The 20,723-nt window shown below is 38.8% G+C and overlaps 1 protein-coding gene across 1 annotated transcript in view; it reads left to right on the forward strand.

Moving 5' to 3' along the window:
* The window catches only part of CLCA4 (chloride channel accessory 4), a 29,932-nt gene continuing 14,125 nt past the window's right edge, over positions 4,917 to 20,723 (forward strand). The window contains exons 1-6 of the mRNA XM_005678150.2: positions 4,917 to 5,101; positions 10,460 to 10,600; positions 10,741 to 10,888; positions 15,362 to 15,470; positions 17,502 to 17,682; positions 18,019 to 18,237. Of these exons, the coding sequence (XP_005678207.2) occupies positions 4,943 to 5,101; positions 10,460 to 10,600; positions 10,741 to 10,888; positions 15,362 to 15,470; positions 17,502 to 17,682; positions 18,019 to 18,237 (957 nt within the window). The 5' untranslated portion in view covers positions 4,917 to 4,942. The remainder of the gene's footprint in view (positions 5,102 to 10,459; positions 10,601 to 10,740; positions 10,889 to 15,361; positions 15,471 to 17,501; positions 17,683 to 18,018; positions 18,238 to 20,723) is intronic.

The raw sequence follows: 20,723 nt of genomic DNA on the forward strand, positions 1-20,723 counted from the left end.
CTGAAGGTTAACGATATTCTCTTGAAGAATTAGAGAAGGGAAAGATGGCATTGTATGTGAGACAACTGATGTGCAAGAGGAACTGGAGCCGGAAAAGCTAGTGACTAACAATTTGGTAAGAAGGCTGCCTAACTGCTTGATTAGGAAATTAAAAATCTTTGAAAACAGGGTTTTATACCATATGGCTAGCACTATAGAGGCTAGTTGAACAAAGTCTAGTTCTCTAACAATGAGGGAAAATAAAACCACCTCTGACTATCTAAGGGCTTCCCTGGAGACTCAGATGGTAAAGCGTCTGCCTACAATGTGGGAGAGGGTTTGATCGCTGTGTCGGGAAGATCCCCTAGAGAAGGAAATGGCAAACCACTCCAGTACTCTTGCCTGGAAAATTCCATGGACAGAGGAGCCTGGCAAGCTACAGTCCATGGTGTTAGAGTCCGACAGGACTGAGCAACTGCACTTTCACTTTCTGGCTGTCTATCCCCATATGAAGAACCTGTTGGAAAGTAGACCTCATTTTGTTTATATAAGACTATATAGCTCTTACATGGCAACCCACTCCAGTATTCTTACCTGGAGAATCCCATGGACAGAGGAGCCTAGCAAGCTACAGTCCATTGGGTTGCAAAGAGTCAGACATGACTGAATGAGTGACCATCACTCACTCATTCATCTTTAACAGGCTTAAACGTGCAAGTCTGGGAGCAGCAGCAGGAGAGAGCTAAAGTGCTACTTTGTAGAAGAGAAAAGTATTTGCAGTTCCAGGAATTTAACAGTCCTGAAAGGAATAAGTGAGAATAAGCAGAGAATGAGAAAAGAAAGGGGAAAGCTGATCACTAAGTAGGAAGAAGGGCCAATAGGAAACCCTTATTGGTGGGATGTTCCAAGAAACTATAAATATGTGATTTTACACTGTTTCCTATTTAACTAATACTTTCGGCTTTTAAATCACAGACATATACACAAAACCCCCAGCCATTTCCTTTTCAGAAGTTGGAACTAATTTGGAAATGGGTATAGGAGTTAGAAAATCAAAATATTGGGTAGATCAATGGCAAAACTGGACTAAGAAATATGATTTGACCTGAAGAAACAGTTGGGATTTCTAATGCTTCTTTCCAGGTCTAGAACTCAGAAACATACTCCCTCTATTATTCCAAAACATAGTTTGAAAAGCAGATACTTATCTGATTAGGTACAGAGGGAACCACAAGCTCTCATAAATTGCGTGCTAGCAGTAGAGAAAGAGAGACTGATTTCCAGATCTGGCTCTAGAAGGCAGGAAAGGATTCTGACCAATGTGTGCTTAGCACAAATAATCTAGAACAGAATATACACAGTGAGATCCACACTTCCAATATACACAGGAAGATCCACAAAAGGGGGAAGAAACAACATCAAAGGAGGAATTCCAACCTATTTATACCCTAAATTCTGTGTTATTAGTGGAGAACTCATTACCTTCAGGAAATTTCTTAAGGGGGAGTAACTCAGTTTTACAATTCAGAAAGAAACTCTTTTCATTTTTTAAAAATGAAGATATTACAAACATCATTCCTTCAAGGAAATCAAAAGTGAAATCATAGACCGTACGCCTGCCTCAATAATGCCAATCCAAATCCTCTTTTCATAAGGAAAGAAACTGGCTGTTACTGTCTTACCATGTGACTGACCCATGATTTAAAAATCTCTTGACAGGAGATCCTGTGTTACTATGGCAATCAGAAATCTGACTCTCCCTGGGGAATTCAGTGTTACTCACCTAAATTCTCCAAAAAAGAGGAGAATCTGGGATGGAATGTTAAAAAGAAAAAAAGAACATAAAATTAATATCTCATTTTCTTAACTTGGCATATTGATTCCCCCTGCGAGGAGTATAAGAGACTTCTGCTATTTTTGATAAATGTAAAATAGCAAGGAGAAACATGTTTGTTTGTTTGGTTTATGGCTCTTGGAAAACAGTGTTACTCATTCAAATGTGAATTCACCATGATTTATGGCAGCCAATAAAATACCTACTTGGGACAGAAAGAGAGTAGAATAGGGAATTATTAACACAGTAAATGTAAGTTTTCTAAATGCTCACTCAAACGTTGATACTATATAATAGAAACTGTTACCCACTGGAACCTATTATTAATCAAATTCTACCAACTGTTTTCCCTTTGGGTTATTATGTGAAAACTAAACTTAATAAAACCCTGTATTTTGAAGCTGAATAAAGTTTTTCATGCATAATAAAAGTATTATATAAAAACAATTCATAGTAATTATATTTGAAAAATTTTTAACAATTTTTAATATTGCATATATCAACCTGAAAGTGAAAAGTGAAGTCACTCAGTCACATCAGACTCTTTGTTACCATGTTCATGTACCCATTCTACTATTTTCTTAATATATCTTTAAATCAACTCACTTGAAAAAAAGGAAACAGTACTTGGCATCATTGTAACAGTAACAGCTGTGAAATCATAAGTTTTGATCTATTGTTGCTCAGTGGCTAAGTCCTGTCCAACTCTTTGTTATGTTGGGTAACAACTAAATTTTTTCTAAGCTCCTTGGTTCAGTAATAGACAAGGAAATCCAATCCTTTTAAGTGTCCTATAAGTTAGCCTCTTTCCCTAAGCATGGTTTGATTTAGACCCATTTATCATGGCCTTTTCTGATTTTTGACCAGCCAGTCTCTGCCTCTAAAGCCCACATGAGGTTGAGTTGATGGAGACCGTTGAAGCTGGACCAACCAACTAGGAATCTGGAAGAGGAGGACTCGTTATGGAAGGGGGTAGCTCTGAGATACCATTTTTACAATTATCATTCCCTCTTTACAACTAGCATTAGAAATTCAGCAAAGGGGATATATGGAAAAATAAGTCAGGGCATATAATCATCTTCATTTCCATGGTGGTCCCTTTTCAGGCTCTACAAAGCATCACTCCTTTCTGGGCTTCCAGGAACAATAAAAGGAGAATGTGATAAATATTTGTCTATTTTCATGGGGCATCATGTATATCGTACTTGAAGGGAGCTTTTCCTAACACCTCTGGCAAAGATGAAGGATCTCTTTTCCAACATTCTAGCCAAGAGTTTCCTGATTTTATTGAGGGAGCGATGGCCTCTCCTGAAAATAAACTATATATCCCCCAAACGTTAGGGAGGATTTGAGCTCCCAGGTTTCTCCAACATTTCAGAGACCTCAAACAAGTTTCTATTTATGCACTGTGATATGTTTTTATTTGGGGTTAAAATGGTGGTCCTTCACTAATTCAGTCAGTGCATCAGTTAAAATCAGTTTCTTGAGCATTCTATGGGAGGAGACCTTGCTCGGTGTGCTTGAAGCCCCTAAGCTGGAGTTCAGGGAGAGGCAGGGGGAAGTAGGAAGTGAGGTCAGTAAGGAAACCAAGAAAGACTGCCTAGTATATATCTGGCAATACCAAGTCGGACACGACTGAGCGACTTCACTTTCACTTTTCACGTTCATGTATTGGAGAAGGAAATGGCAACCCACTCCAGTCAGTGTTCTTGCCTGGAGAATCCCAGGGATGGCGGAGCCTGGTGGGTTGCCATCTATGGGGTCGCGCAGAGTTGGACATGACTGAAGCGACTTAGCAGCAGCAGCAGCAGCAGTCTAATCCCTCCAGGTAATCACAATTCACCTGCAATGGCTAGTATAGCAGCTCCACCCGTATCTTGCATAAAATATTAATTCTATGAATGTAAAGTTATTCCATAATATTCCTGAATGAATGGAAGGAGGGTGTGAGATGCTCCCTAAGAGGTTGGAATCTGAACATGTATGATAAAACTTCTATCTTGATAAAACTCTTTTGCTTTTTCAATGTAGCACAGGTATCCTCCTACTTAAACTCTTAATTTAAAGATATTTTTTATTATTTTATTTTCAGTTCTCTTCTGGATTTCTGATGAGTCCTGGCTCCTTTTCTTTAGGACTAGATATACTTAACTCACCATTATAATTCCTATCCTGACCCCCTTTTTTCATTAAAAAACTTATTATATTATTTGCCTTATAAGACAATATTGCCTTATTGTGGAGTATGATAAAACTCTGGAGTAAGAATATTGGGTTCAAATACTGACTCTGCCATTCACTAGCTATGTGATCTTGGCAAGGTACTAAAACTGTGTGCCTCAGTTTCCCCAAGTATAAAATGAAAATAATATTCATACTTATGTTACAGAGTTGCAGTAAGGAGTAAGTGAAAGAATCTCTGCCATGGTAAGTACTGAATAAATATTAACTATTAAGATGATTCACTCTGCCTCAATAATAACCAACACATACCATTCTTTTTTGATATAATTGATTAAAAACAAATTCTATGCATTCTTTACTGGGCAGGGCTTTAAAAACTTTAATAACTTTATTAAATATCCCTTAATTTATCAGTCTTTAAAATACTTATAATTTTCAAAGCCATCTTACCTAATTTGACATTATTTACATTTAGTAATCTTAACATTCTCTTCTATTATTTTTACTGTTAGTAAATAATCTAAATAATAATTAAATCACTGTAAAACTGAATAACAAAATTAGCATTTTTTTCTATTAATATCATGATGAAATTTTATTTATTGTCACATTGCACTCTTCAGAATATAAAAAGTATATGTCTATACTGAGGAAATTAGCCAGAATTAGAAAGCATAGAAAATATGTCCCAAAAGGAATATGTGCAATGTATTTTATAAAACATTCTGAACTCATCTATGATTCAGGTCATTTTACAGTAACATACAATAAAACAATTGTGTAATCTGAAGTCAAATATCTTCTCACATATGTAACTTTGACCTTTATACAGTCAAAGTCCCATAACTAGCCAACATTGATAATGTTCAGGAGTATATATACATATATATATATATGGAGAGATTAAAGGTGAAAGAAATGCCCCTTCAACAACACTGGGGAACAATGGGGTTATTCAGAAGTTTTGTCTTTCTCTTAATGTTATACCTGCTGCAGGGATCCAATACTTCCCTTGTTCGGCTGAATAACAATGGCTACGAGGGAATTATCATTGCTATAGACCCCGCTGTGCCAGAAAATGAAATGCTAATTGAAAAGATACAGGTAAGAAAGTAATGGGATTTCTTCTATTTGAATTGATGAGAAATATATATATATATAGTAGTTGATAACTGCAATGGAAACTTCTTAGTACTTCAGGAAGTTTAAAAGCACCAAGGTGCAGTAAGAAAAATAAAATAAAATAATGCTGAAATGGGCAGTGGAAATTGACAAGGTTCTACCCTGTCCCACCATAAGATCAAAGACAAGGCCTGGGGCCTCCCTGATCCTCCATTTCTCCATCTGTAAGTTAGCAAATGGACTTGTATGTTCTTAATGATTTACTGAATGCTTGCTATGGCATGACAGGACAGAGAGCAGTGGATCTTTTTTAAAACTCTTGATCTCATGAAGTATATATTTTCTTCAGATGATACAGATAATAAAAACATGTCAGTGTATAGCAGGTTCATGGTAGTAAGTTGCTATGCAGTAAAATAAACTGGCAGAGGGGATAGGCAGTGATGGTGGGGCTGGGATAAGGGGAGAACGCAGGTTACTGTTTCAGGCAGGGTAGTCAGGGAATGTCTCACGAGACATAACATCTGGGTGGAGACCTGAGATGAGTGAGGGGAGAGTCCACTGAAAACCCTGGGAGTGGACACTGGGTGCAGCAGCGTGGAGATGAGAATATGCTTGATGTGGCCAAGAGAGGAAGAGTGGGGGAGAGCTGAGGTGGCAAGGTAGCAGGGCCCAGACCACTGGAAAGATCTGGACTTTCACTCTGAGTGAAATCAGAATCCATAGAAGAGGAGAGGTGTGCTCGCTTGTGCTGGTTCTGGACTCATTCTGTCTGCAGTGTTGAGGAAACGTCACTCATCTTGTATAAGCTCTGTTAGAACACAGAGGGATTGAGGGCTACTCTGTAGGGAGCTGTTGGGAGTGAGAAATGACAGTGACTATGAACAGGGATATTGTGGTAGACATCATTAATGTGGTGTGATCCTGAACGTGTGCTTTGCCATGAGCTTATCACAGACAAGTTTGCTAATGATTTAGATGTGTGGGGTAGGGGAAGGGAAGAGGGAAAAATAAAAGTCACAGAAGACTTCAAGGGTTTTGGTCTGAACACTTGGAAGGGTGGTATTATCACTGATTGAGAAGGGAAAGACTTAAGTGGAGAAAATTTGGTGGCTGGGAGGTCAGAAGTTAGTTTGCAAAATTTTGAATTTGAGATGCTTTTGCCATTTCTTTCTCTAGGGGTCTTCTCGACCCAGGGATCTAACCTGAGTCTTTTATGTCTCCTGTATTGACAGGCAGGTTCTTTACCACTAGCACCACCTGGGAAGCCCATTAGATATCCACATGGATGCAGATATGAATCTGAATTCAAGGTGGAAATCTAGGGAGAGATAAAAACTTGGGAGTCATCAGTGTGACTGATGAGATTTCAAGCCATGAGGGTAACTGAGTTCACTCAGAAGAGTGGGTAGACAAGAGAAAGTTTCCAGGACTGAACCAAAGACTCATATCTATTGTTTCATCCGACTTTAACGTTTCATGTAATAAAGAGACTGGTGTTACAGCCATGTAAATTAATTCTCCCTGTCACTCACCTCAACATTTACTAACTCCTTATATTTAACTCCATCACTATTGTTTCCTTAAGTTCTCACTTTCTGCTTTCCCCATGGGTGTTCTTATCCCTCAGAAGCTGATGAGCTTGACGTGAATGGTGAGCAGGTGATATTGTGGCTGCCATTTATCATTCATTCTGTATAATCTTAAGCACAGCAGTATTTACTTACTGGCACATTTTGAATTCCAGGAAAATACAAAGATTAATTTACTGATGAACACAGGCTTGAGTAGCAGTTAATATAGTTGATTGTGAATGATAGCTTTTTAGTATCTAGTTGATCAGTATCAAAACTAACTGAAGCTCAGGAAACAGTATTTGGAAGAATTGTTTGTAGGGGCAAAACATTTGTTAAAATGGTTCTCTATTGAATGTAAAAGTTCAATGTTTAGCAGACATTCCCAGATTAGAAGAATGTTTTCTGGCATTCTCTGAGTCTTCTACAAAGTCCTTACATTGATATTTTCAGACAACCTTGTGAAATACTCTCATCCACATTATATAGAAGGGAAAACTGGGATTTGGAAAAGGAAATAATTTTCCCAAGGTCAAGTTAAACAGTACAGTCAGAGCTGAGATCCTCCACATGGGTTTTGAAGGCTGATAGATACGGATTTGAGATCCAGTTTATACAAGACAACAAAAATTGCTCTTTTTGTAAAGGGTGAACAGTGAACACACTCTCATTCTTGGGATACTGTCTGACCATAGTAAGATATGTTGAATTGATTCATAATTTATGACCTGAGCTTCAATTGTCACCTTTCCTTATTCCTTTTATTCATGTGTCTTTTGGGTTGAAGAATACTTTTTTAAAACATTAATATCTTAATCTTCTTTGATCCAACTAGGATATTATAGTAATTCTGAGAAGGAATTTAGATGGAATATTATAAAATTCTGCCTGGAAGCCTCTGAAAATCATTATTAGCCACCCCAGCAGGCGCCAAGCTATCACAGTCATCTGATATAGGGTATTTGAAATCCCTCCATGACTTTATAAACATACCACTACCCAAGACAACCATATAGCGTTACAAGACTATAAAATAAATTGAATCCCGTGGACTTGTATAATTCGCAGCCCACAAAACTGTATGCAGTGATCTTATTTTCCCAAACTGTACTGCAATTCAATTTACTATATGCCAGATACACTCAAAGGGACAGAGAGAGTCATCACTTTAAGCAGAAAACAACTGATCGAGATCTAAATTGAGATCTGAAACAAAAAGAGAGGAGAGACATTCTTAGGGAACTTCCTTAGGCAGAAAATAATTTCCATCTGCTTTAGGCCAGTGATGAAGCAATCTTCAGTCTAATTAAGGAGATCTCTGGAGTCCTCTTCCAAACTCCTAGCCAGTCCTCTGGATCTTCAGTTTCCTGTACCCTAGCTTCTGACTGATCCCTGGCTCAGAACCCAGTTTGCCTGCTGGTTATCAGCACATGTGATCCTCTGTTTCCTATCTATAAATTAGCAATTGGACTTATCTATTCTTTAAACAATGATTTATTGAATGCTTGCTTATAGCATTCCAGGCGAGAAAGCAGTGAATTGTCTTAAAGCTCTTGATCTCTTTCAGTATCTACTCTCTCCAGATGATACAGATAATTAAAAAAAATCAGCGTAAACCATTCTGTAGTAGTAGGTTGCTATGCAGCAAAATCAGCCAAGGGAGACCAGCAGTCTTTGCAGAGCTGGGGCAGGGAGAGAATGTGGGTCACCGTTTCATGCAGGGTGGTCAAGAACTGTCTCACTAGCTGTGATGTCTGGCAGAGGCCTGAGGTCTGTGAGGGAAGACTCATGGAAAATCTGGGGAGGGGATAGCATTTGCAGTGGCATGGAGGTGACAGCATGTTTGATGTGACCAAGGAAACAACTGTGAATGAGCAGGAAGAAGACTGAGGAGAGCTGAAGTTGGAGAGGTTGCAGGGCCCAGACCACTGGAAAGATGCGGGCTTTTACTTCGAGTAAGATGAGATCCACAGAAAGGATCTGAGCAGAGGTCGGGTGTGCTCTAGCTTGCTTATTCTGGGATCACTCTGATGGCAGCATTGAGGACACCCTCTACAGGGCTTCCACTTATTACCCATCCGTATAAATTGTGAGCATAGAGATGTCAAGGGACATTAGTAGGAAGCTGCAGCAGATGAAAAGTGATGGTGAATAGGAATGGAGATATTGTGGGAGAGATCATTCATGTGCTGTGATCCTGGACATTTTCTGAGAGTATTATGGAGAAATTTGCTGATAGTTTAGATGTGTGGGATAGAGAAGGGTTGAGGGAAAGGAGGAGTCAGAAACTTCACAGGTTTTTGCTTGAATACTTGGAAAAATATAATTATAATCAAGTGAAAAGTAACTTCCAACCTACTTTGGGAGCTCTGTAAAGACCTTGTCACACCGCCAGCCAGTCCTCTGGTCTTTAGTTCTCTGTACTCTGGCTTCTGGCTGATGCCTGCTCTGAGCCTAATCACTTTAATGATCTCTTCGGTACACTAAGAGCACACTAGACCATCTTCCAGAGTAAAGGGAAGAAATCCTTGGAATTTCTGAAGAAAAGTTACATTCTGGTCTTAGGTCAGGAAGAATTGAAAAGGAGGAGATATTTTCAAATAAAAAATACTGTATACTGTGATGTTTGCCAGCAACATGAATAGGGTAACATCATCATCCAGAACCCAGTATTCCTCAATTTTTCAGTGGATTTGATCATGTAGAAGAGATCACCAAAGAACCTTTCAACCATCTATTTCCTCCACCAGATAATAAGCTCTTTTGAGGAACTGCGGCTGCTGCTGCTAAGTTGCTTCAGTCGTGTCTGGCTTTGGGCGACCCTATAGATGGCAGCCCACCAGGCTCTCCAGTCCCTGGGATTCTCCAGGCAAGAACACTGGAGTGGGTTGCCATTTCCTTCTCCAACGCATGAGAGTGAAAAGTGAAAGTGAAGTCACTCAGTCGTGTCCGACTCTTCACGACCCCATGGACTGCAGCCCACCAGGCTCCTCTGTCCATGGGATTTACTATTTCTCTTATTAATCCTAACATTTTGGGGTTTGGGATACTAACAATATAAGGGTACTAATAATGTAAGATATATTATTTTCACCTTGCTGGCAGAACAAGAAGCTCTGCCTAAAAAGTGGGGCCTCTCCTATGAACTTTCCCATCACTCCACTCCCCGTGCTCCCAATCCACTGCCTCTCCTGAGAGGCAGTGTAAACTTCTATGACCCATCCGTATAAACCGTTTTTCTCAGTTTGCATCAGGTAAGGCTGTTCCTTACTAGTAATTACAATAGTGATGATATCAAAGAGTTTTATAACTACCTTGTGTAGAATACTTATTTATAACTCATTTCATGTTTATGCCATCCTTAAAGATAGGTTGTAAGAGCATATTAAATAGATAAGAAGGCTGAGATTCAAAGCAGTCACATAAACTAGTCAAATTTTAATAGCAAGAGGCTTAAGCTAGCATTAAAACCAAGTCTAGCTGCTTCCAAAGTTTGTGCCCTTTATCATATTAATCAGTTCCTCATAATGCAAACATAAGTATTTGCCTTTTGATTATAGAAGACTGAAAGCTGTTAAATGTGCAAAATAAGTCATAATTTTGAACTGACAGATGACAGATCTTGATTTTTGAATCAGAAACCCTACTCACCAGCCAGTTGCTTTTTTGTAGTGACTAAAGGTGAGAAATACCTGTGGTGAATGCCTGTTCATTTAGTCTACTGTCCCTTGGCCAGCCTAACTTCTCTTTTTTCCTATAATACCAGAACATGGTGATTGATGCATCTACTTACCTGTTTGAAGCCACAGAAAAGAGATTTTTTTTCAAAAATGTATCAATATTAATTCCAGAGAACTGGAAGAACATCAATCAGTACAAGAGGCCAAAACATGAAAGCTACACACATGTAAGAATCAAAAAGCATCTCTTAAAAATATTTTCTCTGCTGCTTCTCAAATTTGATGTTAATTAATAATTTCAGAATTTTTCAGACAAATGTTATAATTTCTATTCTGATCTTTTAAACACCTTTTTAAACATTCTCAGGCTGATGTTAGAGTTGCTCCACCTGCACTCCCAGGTAGATATGAACCATATACTAAGCAATTCACAGCCTGTGAAGAAAAAGGAGAATATATTCATCTCACTCCCGACTTTGTACTTGGAAACAAGCAAAATGAATTTGGACCATCAGGTAGGAATTTTGGTTAAAACAAATATTTTGCAATGATTCCAAGATGTAGATTTACATCCATGTTCAGTATACAAGCCTCATGGACTTAAATCCCGACTCCAAGGTCACTTTTCTGTGTGTGACTTTGAACAAATGACCAAGACTTTCTGTACTTATTTCCTTTAAAAATGATGAATAGAGGAGCTGCTCCTGCCTTATAGAATTGTTGGAAACATTAAACAAGATAATCCTTGTAAATGTACTCAGTATGGTCTCTACAGAAATTTGAATATGGAACAGCCATGATAAATTTTTTGCTTTAGGAACACATTTTAATTTTTCAGTTCTCCATTGCTGGATATTGATCACATGCCACCTCCATGAAAGGCAGATGCAAGGCAAAATCAAAAGGGCCAAGACGACAATTCCTGGCCAAGAGAAAACACTAATAGGCTGGTAGCTGCTAATATTATTATTCAACCCATTCTTTGAACCAGATGAACTTGTTTATAAGTGATCATTTTTACTATGAAAATGGCAATTTCATCTAGTTCAATCTAAGAGTTAAGATCACTGTTTGAAGTGAACTAAAGCACATTATATTTCAGATGAAAATGAATATCCCTGTCAAAGCAGTGTCCAACTCATCACTAATCAATAAAACACTTCTTAAATTCGCACTCCCCAGAACCACCTTTTCCTTTTGCACTGCCCCTTCAGTGAACATTATTTAGTCTTTTGTCTTTGTCAAACAAGTCAGCCCTTGTCCTCAACATTTTCTGGACCTGTTCTCCACCCCAATCCTAAAGCCCCAACATCCCATCCCATCCCAGCCTTACCTCTCTCCCTTCCTTTGATCTGACCATGTTTGTTGCACTTGGCACCTTTAGTCCCTTGTGCCTTTCTAGATATAGCGTCTTTTCTACTTGGCACGTCCAGCAAAGTCGGTCATGTCACCTACTAGCGTAAATAGCACAACTCCCTTACCACTTTTATCCTTATGTTTTGTTCAACTTGCCATTTCTCCATACTGAATTTTCTAGGCAGTTTCTTTTGACTCCTGTAGTATCTTTCCAAGATTGTGAAAGAAAATTATAAAACTAATTGGTATTGTTTTAAAAAACACGTTTCACAAGGTCAGTGAAGCTCTCAAATCTACTCAACAGTGATTGGACTTGCTTCCTCTCATCTTGCTCATTCCCCCTAACAGTTGTTCTAAATATCTATCACTTTTCTTAAGACCAATAACCAAGCTTTTCCACCTTATAAGTTAATGAATGCTTTGACTGAGAAAGTAGAAGCCCCTACCTTCTACATTTCTACTTCCAAACTCATGTCCATGTACATCTCCTTCCATCTCCACCTGTCTTAGGAGAGGAAGATTTTCTTCAGTTTTTAAAAATAATGCCCCCAGTGGAGCTCTTATTCTTTCCCCACACTCCTCAGCTTACCCCATCCCATAACTGACAGTTTCCCCCTCTTTCTTACACAAGTATTTCTCCCATAATGTGATATATATGTTTGTGGGAAAACTCAAATTCTGGAAAACAATGCCTTAAAAACAACAGGGCTTTGGGAGGAAATAAGATAAAGAAGAAACTCTTCAAAATCTATGCAATTTGTAGTAAAAATAATAACGGCAAAACAATAGTTCCCTGGAAAGAGTTTTTGAACCCTCAAGCAGCAGTTCAGTGTGTCTGGAAGCTGCCTCCAAAGCGAATACTAGAAGTATACACACACACACACACACACACACACACAGTGAAATACTATTGGAAGTAAGAACAGGGCTAGTAGGAGCTGAGCCAATAATTGAGATAGGAATGGACTTCTAAGTCAGAGGAACTGCTTTTTAACAACAATTATATATAATTAAGATGCATAACACAATGATTTCACATACATGTACACAGTAAAATGACTGCCATGGTTGAGCTAATTAACATATCATCTCCTCACATAGTTACCCTTTTGTATATGTGGTGCCCTGGAGAAGGGATAGGCTACCCACTCCAGTATTCTTGGGGTTCCCTGGTGATTCAGACAGCAAAGAATCCACCTGCAATGTGGGAGACCTGGGTTCAGTCCCTGGGTTGGGAAGATCCCCTGGAGGAAGACATGGCAACTCACTCCAGTATTCTCGTCTGGAGAATCCCCATGGACAGAGGAGCCTGGCAGGCTACAGCCCATGGGGTCACAAAGAGTCGGATACAACTGAGCGACTAAGCACAGCACACCACAGCACAGGTGTGGTCAGTTCAGTTCAGTCGCTCAGTCGTGTCTGACTCTTTGCAACCCCATGAATCGCAGCACGCCAGGCCTCCCTGTCCATCACCAACTCCCGGTGTTCACTCAGACTCACGTCCATCCAGTCGAGTACCTGAAATCTATTCTTTCAACAAATTGAGGAAACCATGGGAGCCAGGCAACCAGCCATGAGCTGAAAAGAAAGTCAATCTGACATGGACTGTTCTAAAAAAGGAACCACAGATGCAGGCAGATATGAGTTTTCTTAAGACTCACCAAATTTCTATCACAGTCGTTGATATGAGAGCTTTTTCCTCCCACACCGAAGGATATAAATAATTCATGCTCACTCATTGGCACCATTTTCCTAAGAAAGCTAAAAACAGTGTTTTTAAACTTAAATGTGTAGAGTAGTAATTTAGGGGTCTTGTGATTGATAATAACCAAATTCTGAGTCATTAGGTCTAGAGTAGGCACAACATTCCACGTGTCTTTTCAGCTCCCAATTGATGCTACACTGCTGGTCAGGGAACACATACTGAGGAGCAAAGGTTTAAAGAAGAAACATGACTTCTTCATAATGGTGACATTTTCCCCCTATTTTCATGTCTCATGAGGCCATTATAGTTAGAGAAACACATAGTGTAGTGGACCAGACTACATTTTCAAATTCTACTTCTCCATTTCAATTTCCACTAAAGTTTTTCCTACTATTGCTAAAACAAAAATGTATTTATTCTTCTCTGTGCATTTCAAGCTTGGATTTAACCTTTATGCTGCTATTAATCCTGAAACTCTTAGGGAAAAAAAGTTTAGTTCTGACTCAACTCTCTAGAACCTTATCCTACTCAAGGACTCTATCTTACTCATATCTGTATTTCTTAGTATCTAGTACAGTGCTGAATATATATAATTAAAAAATAATTGTTTTAATTTAATTAATGCTTATATGTGCTAAGTACTATAAATTAATCACCTCATTCAGTTCAGTTCAGTCACTCAGTCATGTCCAATTCTTGGCGACCCCATGGACTGCAGCACGCCAGGCCACCCTGTCCATCACCAACTCCTGGTTTACTCAAACTCATGTCCATTGAGTCAGTGATGCCATCCAACCATCTCATCCTCTGTCGTCCCCTTCTCCTCTTGTCTTCAATTTTTCCCAGCATCAAAGTCTTTACAAATCACACAGCTCTTCCCATCAGGTGGCCAAAGTATTGGAGTTTCAGCTTCAACGTCAGTCCTTCCAATGAACATTCAGGACTGATTTCCTTTAGATGAACTGGTTGGATCTCCTTGCAGTCCAAGGGACTCTCAAGAGTCTTCTCCAACACCACAGTTCAAAAGCATCAATTATTCAGCGCTCAGCCTTCATTATAGTCCAACTCTCACATCCATACATGACTACTGGAAAAACCATAGCCTTGACTAGATGGACCTTTGTTGGCAAAGTAATGTCTCTGCTTTTGAATATGCTGTCTAGGTTGGTCATAACTTTCCTTCCAAGGAGTAAGCGTCTTTTAATTTCATGGCTGCAGTCACCACCTGCAGTGATTTCGGAGGCCCCCAAAATAGTCTGCCACTGTTTCCACTGTTTCTCCATCTATTTGCCATGAAGTGATGGAACCAGATGCCATGATCTTTGTTTTCTGAATGTTGAGCTTTAAGCTAACTTTTTCACTCTCCTCTTTCACTTTCATCATGAGGCTCTTTAGTTCCTCTTCACTATCACCTCATTAGACATCCTCAAATTATATTTTGTCTATAGCAGTGTTTTTCAACCTTTTTTTCATTAGCAACCCTTAACAAGCATATGTAGACATTTTTAAATTATGCAGTTTTATATGCAATTATGCAGTTGAAAGTTGCACCTTCATGAAATTTCAATACCATAGGTGTATTTTATATATGTTTATACTGTGGTAGAAGTAACTTTTGCAGGGCTAAAAACCATGGTAATATCTAAGACTTTTTGATCCTCAAGAACCAAAACTCAGAGTTCAAACTGTTCTGCCCTTAGCATATACATAGTAAATGGTTTGTTGACTTAACAGGTGTGGGATAAAAAATAATATGCTGAAATGATATAATTAATGCAATAAAATGTAACACCATATGTGTTTTATAAACAAAATACAAATGCTGACAGCTATTTAAATATTCTGGATTTTAAATTTTTTATTAAAATATGAGGGACAAGTTATGTCACTTAAAATATAATCATGGATTTGAAATATTTTCCCACAGGTAGACTGCTTGTCCACGAGTGGGCCCATCTCCGCTGGGGAGTATTTGATGAGTACAACGATGATGAGCCTTTCTACAGGGCAAAGTCAAGGAAAATTGAAGCAACAAGGCATGACTATTTTCATTTTTTAATTACTGCTGGCAGTAACATTTTCCTTAGACTGATTTCTTTAGGAGCCTTTCTTTCATTTTTGTCCCAACGCAGGTAATGAATGCCATATCACAAAACAGAGCTTTTTGGTTTTTTAAGAAAATACCTGAAAGAAGCTGCTTGTCCATTTAAAACACACATAGATTCAAGAGCATCTGGCAGTCAAGTTGATTTATTTTTATACCTCTCTATCATAGCTGCCAGAACTCATTTGTGCTAAGTTAATGTTCTATGTAAAGGGTTGTACTATGTTCTAGGAGGTAAAAATTATTTACACTACAAAAGAATGAAAAAATAAGTAGTGGAGAATGCCAGCTGAGTAGGAAATCAGCCAGCTTCAAAGAGCCAAGGAGAAATTTCTTGAGATTAATAAATTTGTGTTAAAATACCTGTGAAGCATCACACTTAACTGGATTGTGAGATCAAGAGAACAGAATATATGGGGTAATGAGTGTAAAATTGGATGCCAGTTGCTTAATCAATCTTAGATGCCCTTCTGGGGATGGGGACTTATTAAAAAATGTACAAATTTCAGTGAAGATTCTTCCTCAGCACCATAGCACCAAGTTTTAGGATGCATATTTCAAAGATTATTATTTTGATAACATTTGTTTAGATCATTCACGCATGCTAAGTCACTTCAGTCGTGTCTAACCCTTTGCCAGACTATGGACAGTAGCTTGCCAGGCTCCTCTATCCGTGGGATTCTCCGGAGAAGAATACTGAAATGTGTTGTCGTGCCCTTCTTTCTCTAGGGGATCTTCCCAATCCAGGGATCGAATCCATGCCTCTTATGTCTCCTCCTTTGGCAGGCGGGTTCTTTACCACTAGTGCTACCTGGGAAGCTGTTTGTTTAGGTCATATTCTCCTAAAAGCCTAGTCTCTGCTACAGAATTGTCATCATGGTTGTTAACATGTGAAAGTGAAAGTTGCTCAGTCATGTCTGACTTGTCCATGGAATTCTCCAGTCCATAATACTGGAGTGGATAGCCTTTCCCTTCACCAGGGTATCTTTCCAACCCAGGGACCTAACCGGGTCTCCCGCATTGCAGGCGGATTCTTTATCAGCTGAGCCACAAGGGAAGCCCAAGAAGACTGGTAGTGGGTAGGCTATCCCTTCTCCAGTGGATCTTCCTGATCCAGGAATTAAACCAGGGTCTCCTGCATTGCAGGTGGATTCTTTACCAACTGAGTTATAAGTTGTTAACATAGGTAATGCTATTAAGTTTGCTGAGTTTGGGGGCAATAGAGGCATAGACATATTTAGAAGACATGAAATTACTGAATAAAATCTAGTCTTTGTTTTCTTTAATTTGGACTGGAACACACTGAAAAGATGAGCTACGCTAACATTACAACGTATTTGTTGCAATCACTGTCTCTTGCTGCAAATTCCATGCAATAAAACATATGTCTAAAATTCCTCTACTCTTCTTTACTGGCCTTGGCAGAACCCGTCTTTCCTTCTAGCCACATTTCATTTTGCGTAAAAATGCTTCTTGAGTAATCCAAACACTTGTAGCTATGCAACGTTTCATTCTTTTGAAGAAAATTTCTTTGAGTGAGGAATACACAAACAGTCTAAGGTTAAAGTGGTACCAAGACTAAATGATTTCACAAGATGCCTTTTCCAGATTCCTGCAATGTATTTACCATCACAAGGTTACTGGGAGAGATGTTTGGCAAAGGGGAGCCTACAGTCACTAGTATAAGTGGGACAACAGAAGATTTAATTCCAGCAGACTCACCCTTTGCATAGACAGGAGAGCCTACTTCAGACTTCCCTCAAAATTTTCTTGTAAAACAGATAAGCTACCTGGTGGAAACCCTTAAACTTTGCTGTCAAAATAGGATGTGTGTGGTATACAAATAAGAATAAAAATATTGATAAAGACCATTATTAACAACCTTGACAAGAAGACCACTTAATATTTTATAAAAATTTTAATGATTAGATTGCCTCAAAGACTAACTGTCACATATTTTCAGGTGTTCCACAGGTATTACTGGCTTAAATAGAGTATATGTGTGTGAAGGAGGCAGCTGTGTATCAGATAGGGAATGCAGAATTGATTCCAAGACAAATCTGTATCAAAAAAATTGTCAATTCTTCCCTGATAAATATCAAACTGAAGAGACATCCATAATGTTTATGCAAGGTATTGATTCTGTAAGTATATCAATCAATCGTTACTTCAGTTTTTGTTGATGCATTTACAATCAGAGGACTTGTTATCATGTTTATAAATTATCTATGCAGGTGACCTGAGGGATTAGATGTATTATTATAGAATTCTTTGAACATTGGCTGGCACATAGTAAGCGCCCAAGTAGTGTTACCTATTATTATTGAAAATCTGCCTTACTAAAACATTTCCTCCCTTAAATCATATTTCATTCAATCAGCTTTTTTAAAGAAAAGGTTTTTAATTTTTTAAGATCTGTTGGTGAGTTTTTAAATGCACCCTATATAATTTATTTTCATTTTATAATGTTAACCTTTTAGGTCACTAAATTCTGTAATGAAAAAAACCATAACCGAGAAGCTCCAAGTCTACAAAACAAAATGTGCGATTATAGAAGCACATGGGAGGTGATCAGCAATTCTGAGGATTTTAAAAACACAACGGCTATGTCGGCACCACCCCCTCCACCTGTCTTCTCATTGCTAAAGATCAGTGAAAGAATTGTGTGCTTAGTTCTTGATAAGTCTGGAAGCATGGCGGTGAGTTCATGGGCCCATTTTTCCTGGATGTGGGGACAGGGCAGTGATCGAATGTCTAAGAACATTCTGACTGCTACCTGTACCTGGGTTCTTCTAAAATGTATGGTGGCATAAGTACTGTCACCTCCTGTGATCTTGACCTCAAGAGGGGCAATGACCATTATAATGAAAGAAGGATGTAATTAGAGTTAGAAGGACCTAATCCAAGAATTTTATTTCCCAGAAAATGGAGAGTTTATTCAGGAGAACTTTTAAGTCTTCAGTAAAGCTTTTATTGCAGGATCAGAACTGGAGATTGAAATGTGTAATTATTTCCTAATCTTACTCCCTTTATCTATTGAAAATACTTGACAGGCATGAAGAAAGAGTGAATTCAGAGCTTCCAAACTACATTCCAAATCAAGGAACAAGATCAACCAACAGGATTCTTAACATGTGTCTCTTATTTAAACTCTCTATAGGAATGACCTCCTTATGCTCAAAGACACAGACAGAAAGCATCACTATAAAGAAGACATGGCCAGATTCAGCCATTCATTCCTTCTACTACATTAAGAGAATGGGACTAGGCTTGTACTAGGCTTTAGGAATAGAGATCCATATCCTTGAAAAGTTCATAGATGAATAAAGAAACATTTCACTCTCTTTCCCATCATGAGTTAATAATTATATTTCAATATTTGGCATAGGTATCCACTTTGTCCAGGACATGGGCTGGTCTTCCAGGCTGGGCTAAGGGCATTTCTTAGTTCTTTCACAGTGACCTGGCTGTGTGTTTAGTCACTCAGTCATGTCCAACGCTTTGTGACCTCATGAACTGTAGGCTCCTCCATCCATGGGATTTTCCAGGCAAGAATACTGGAGTGCCATTTTCTCCTCCAGGAGATCTTCTTGATTCAGGGACTGAACCCATGTCTCCTGTGTCTCATGCATTGCAGGCAAATTCTTTACCTGCTGAGTCATCAGGGTTCCCCTTATTACTATATATTATATTGAAATTACACATTTTTCTCCCACTATTTTATGAATACCTCTCGGACTTGAAACCATCTTACCTAGGAACCAGGTCTCCTAGGACTTGAAGTAGTCTTATTCATCTTTGTGTCCTTTTGTCTAGAATATGGTTTATCACATGTAGGCATTCAATAAAAAATTGTTGAAATGAACATACTATAAATAGCAGGTGTAATGTGTCAAAAGGATGGCACATTTGAGGCAGCATAAAGCATGCTGAAGATCAGGAATAATATATTCAACAAATGGGGGTTGATTAGTTAGTGGAAATGGCAGTGGATGATACAGCTGGCTGAAATAATCCACAGTACCACAGGGTTTCAGAAAGAATATCAGAGTGCTAGACCTCACCACGTAACAATGTTTTAGGAAGAGTCCCTGGGGAGAGATGAGATTCTTAATTGGGAGAGAAGATAAGCAGTTTTCCCTAGACAGGGTGCAGGCATAGTCAAGTTTAAAGGTAAAGCAAAATGGTAGACATAACCTGCTAAGATGGGGATGTATTATAGAAGAAGTTCCTCACTGTGATTTGTTTCTAGGCAGTTCAGAGGGAAACTTGGGCATGTGTTGGGAACAGGTGCCACAGGTCAATTGGTACTGAGGGACTGGAAAAGACCAATGCATGAAAAGGTGTACATCCTAGGGTATTCACCTAGAAAATAAGGACTAGAATCCTAGTGGGTTACCAAAGAACCAATTACAGTTAATCCATTAGTGGAAATGTTGTGGGGTGTGGTTAGTTGTAGAAGCAGAAATGGGCAAGGTGGAATTTAGAGTAAATTTCATCTTTTGGTTAGTCAGGTGCCCAGGGGATGGAGAGATTTCAGTTTCTAGTTGGAGCCCATGATGGTCTGGTTTGATATTGATATTATGGGACCTGGGGAGTAGTTTCATCCTGATACAACTGGAACGGAGGATCCCAGGAGTAATCAAGCAGTCTCTAACATTTGAGTAATCACCCCCCAGTTCCAACCCAACCTCCACCATACTCTACACCTCTAATTTAGGTGCTAAGAAGCCCAGAATCAGCTCTAGTTTAAAACCTGTGTTCCTTTATATACTATACATATGTATTACATAAGGCTTCCCAGGTGGCTCAGTGGGTAAAGAATCCACCTGTATTGCAGGAGACCATCTGCAATACAAGAGATGCAGGTTCAGTCCCTGGGTTAGGAAGATCCCTTGGAGAAGGAAATGGCAAACCACTCCAGTATTCTTTCCTGGAGAATCCCATGGACAGAGAGCCTGGCAGGCTACAGTTCATGGGGTTGCAAAAGAGTCAGACACAACTTAGCTATCAAACCACCATGTATTACATAATAAATAGAACTGTATTTTTAATTTTATCAATTGAAAAAATTTTGCTTTCTTTAATAACATCAATTACCATTGATAGAAAACCTTTAACAACAAAGTCTGTTCACTCATTTTCTGTGGGCTTCTATTACTTCCCTGTCAAAAATTACTTGTTT

This window comes from Capra hircus, chromosome 3 (genome assembly GCF_001704415.2).
Source record: "Capra hircus breed San Clemente chromosome 3, ASM170441v1, whole genome shotgun sequence".
Classification (NCBI taxonomy): domain Eukaryota; kingdom Metazoa; phylum Chordata; class Mammalia; order Artiodactyla; family Bovidae; genus Capra; species Capra hircus.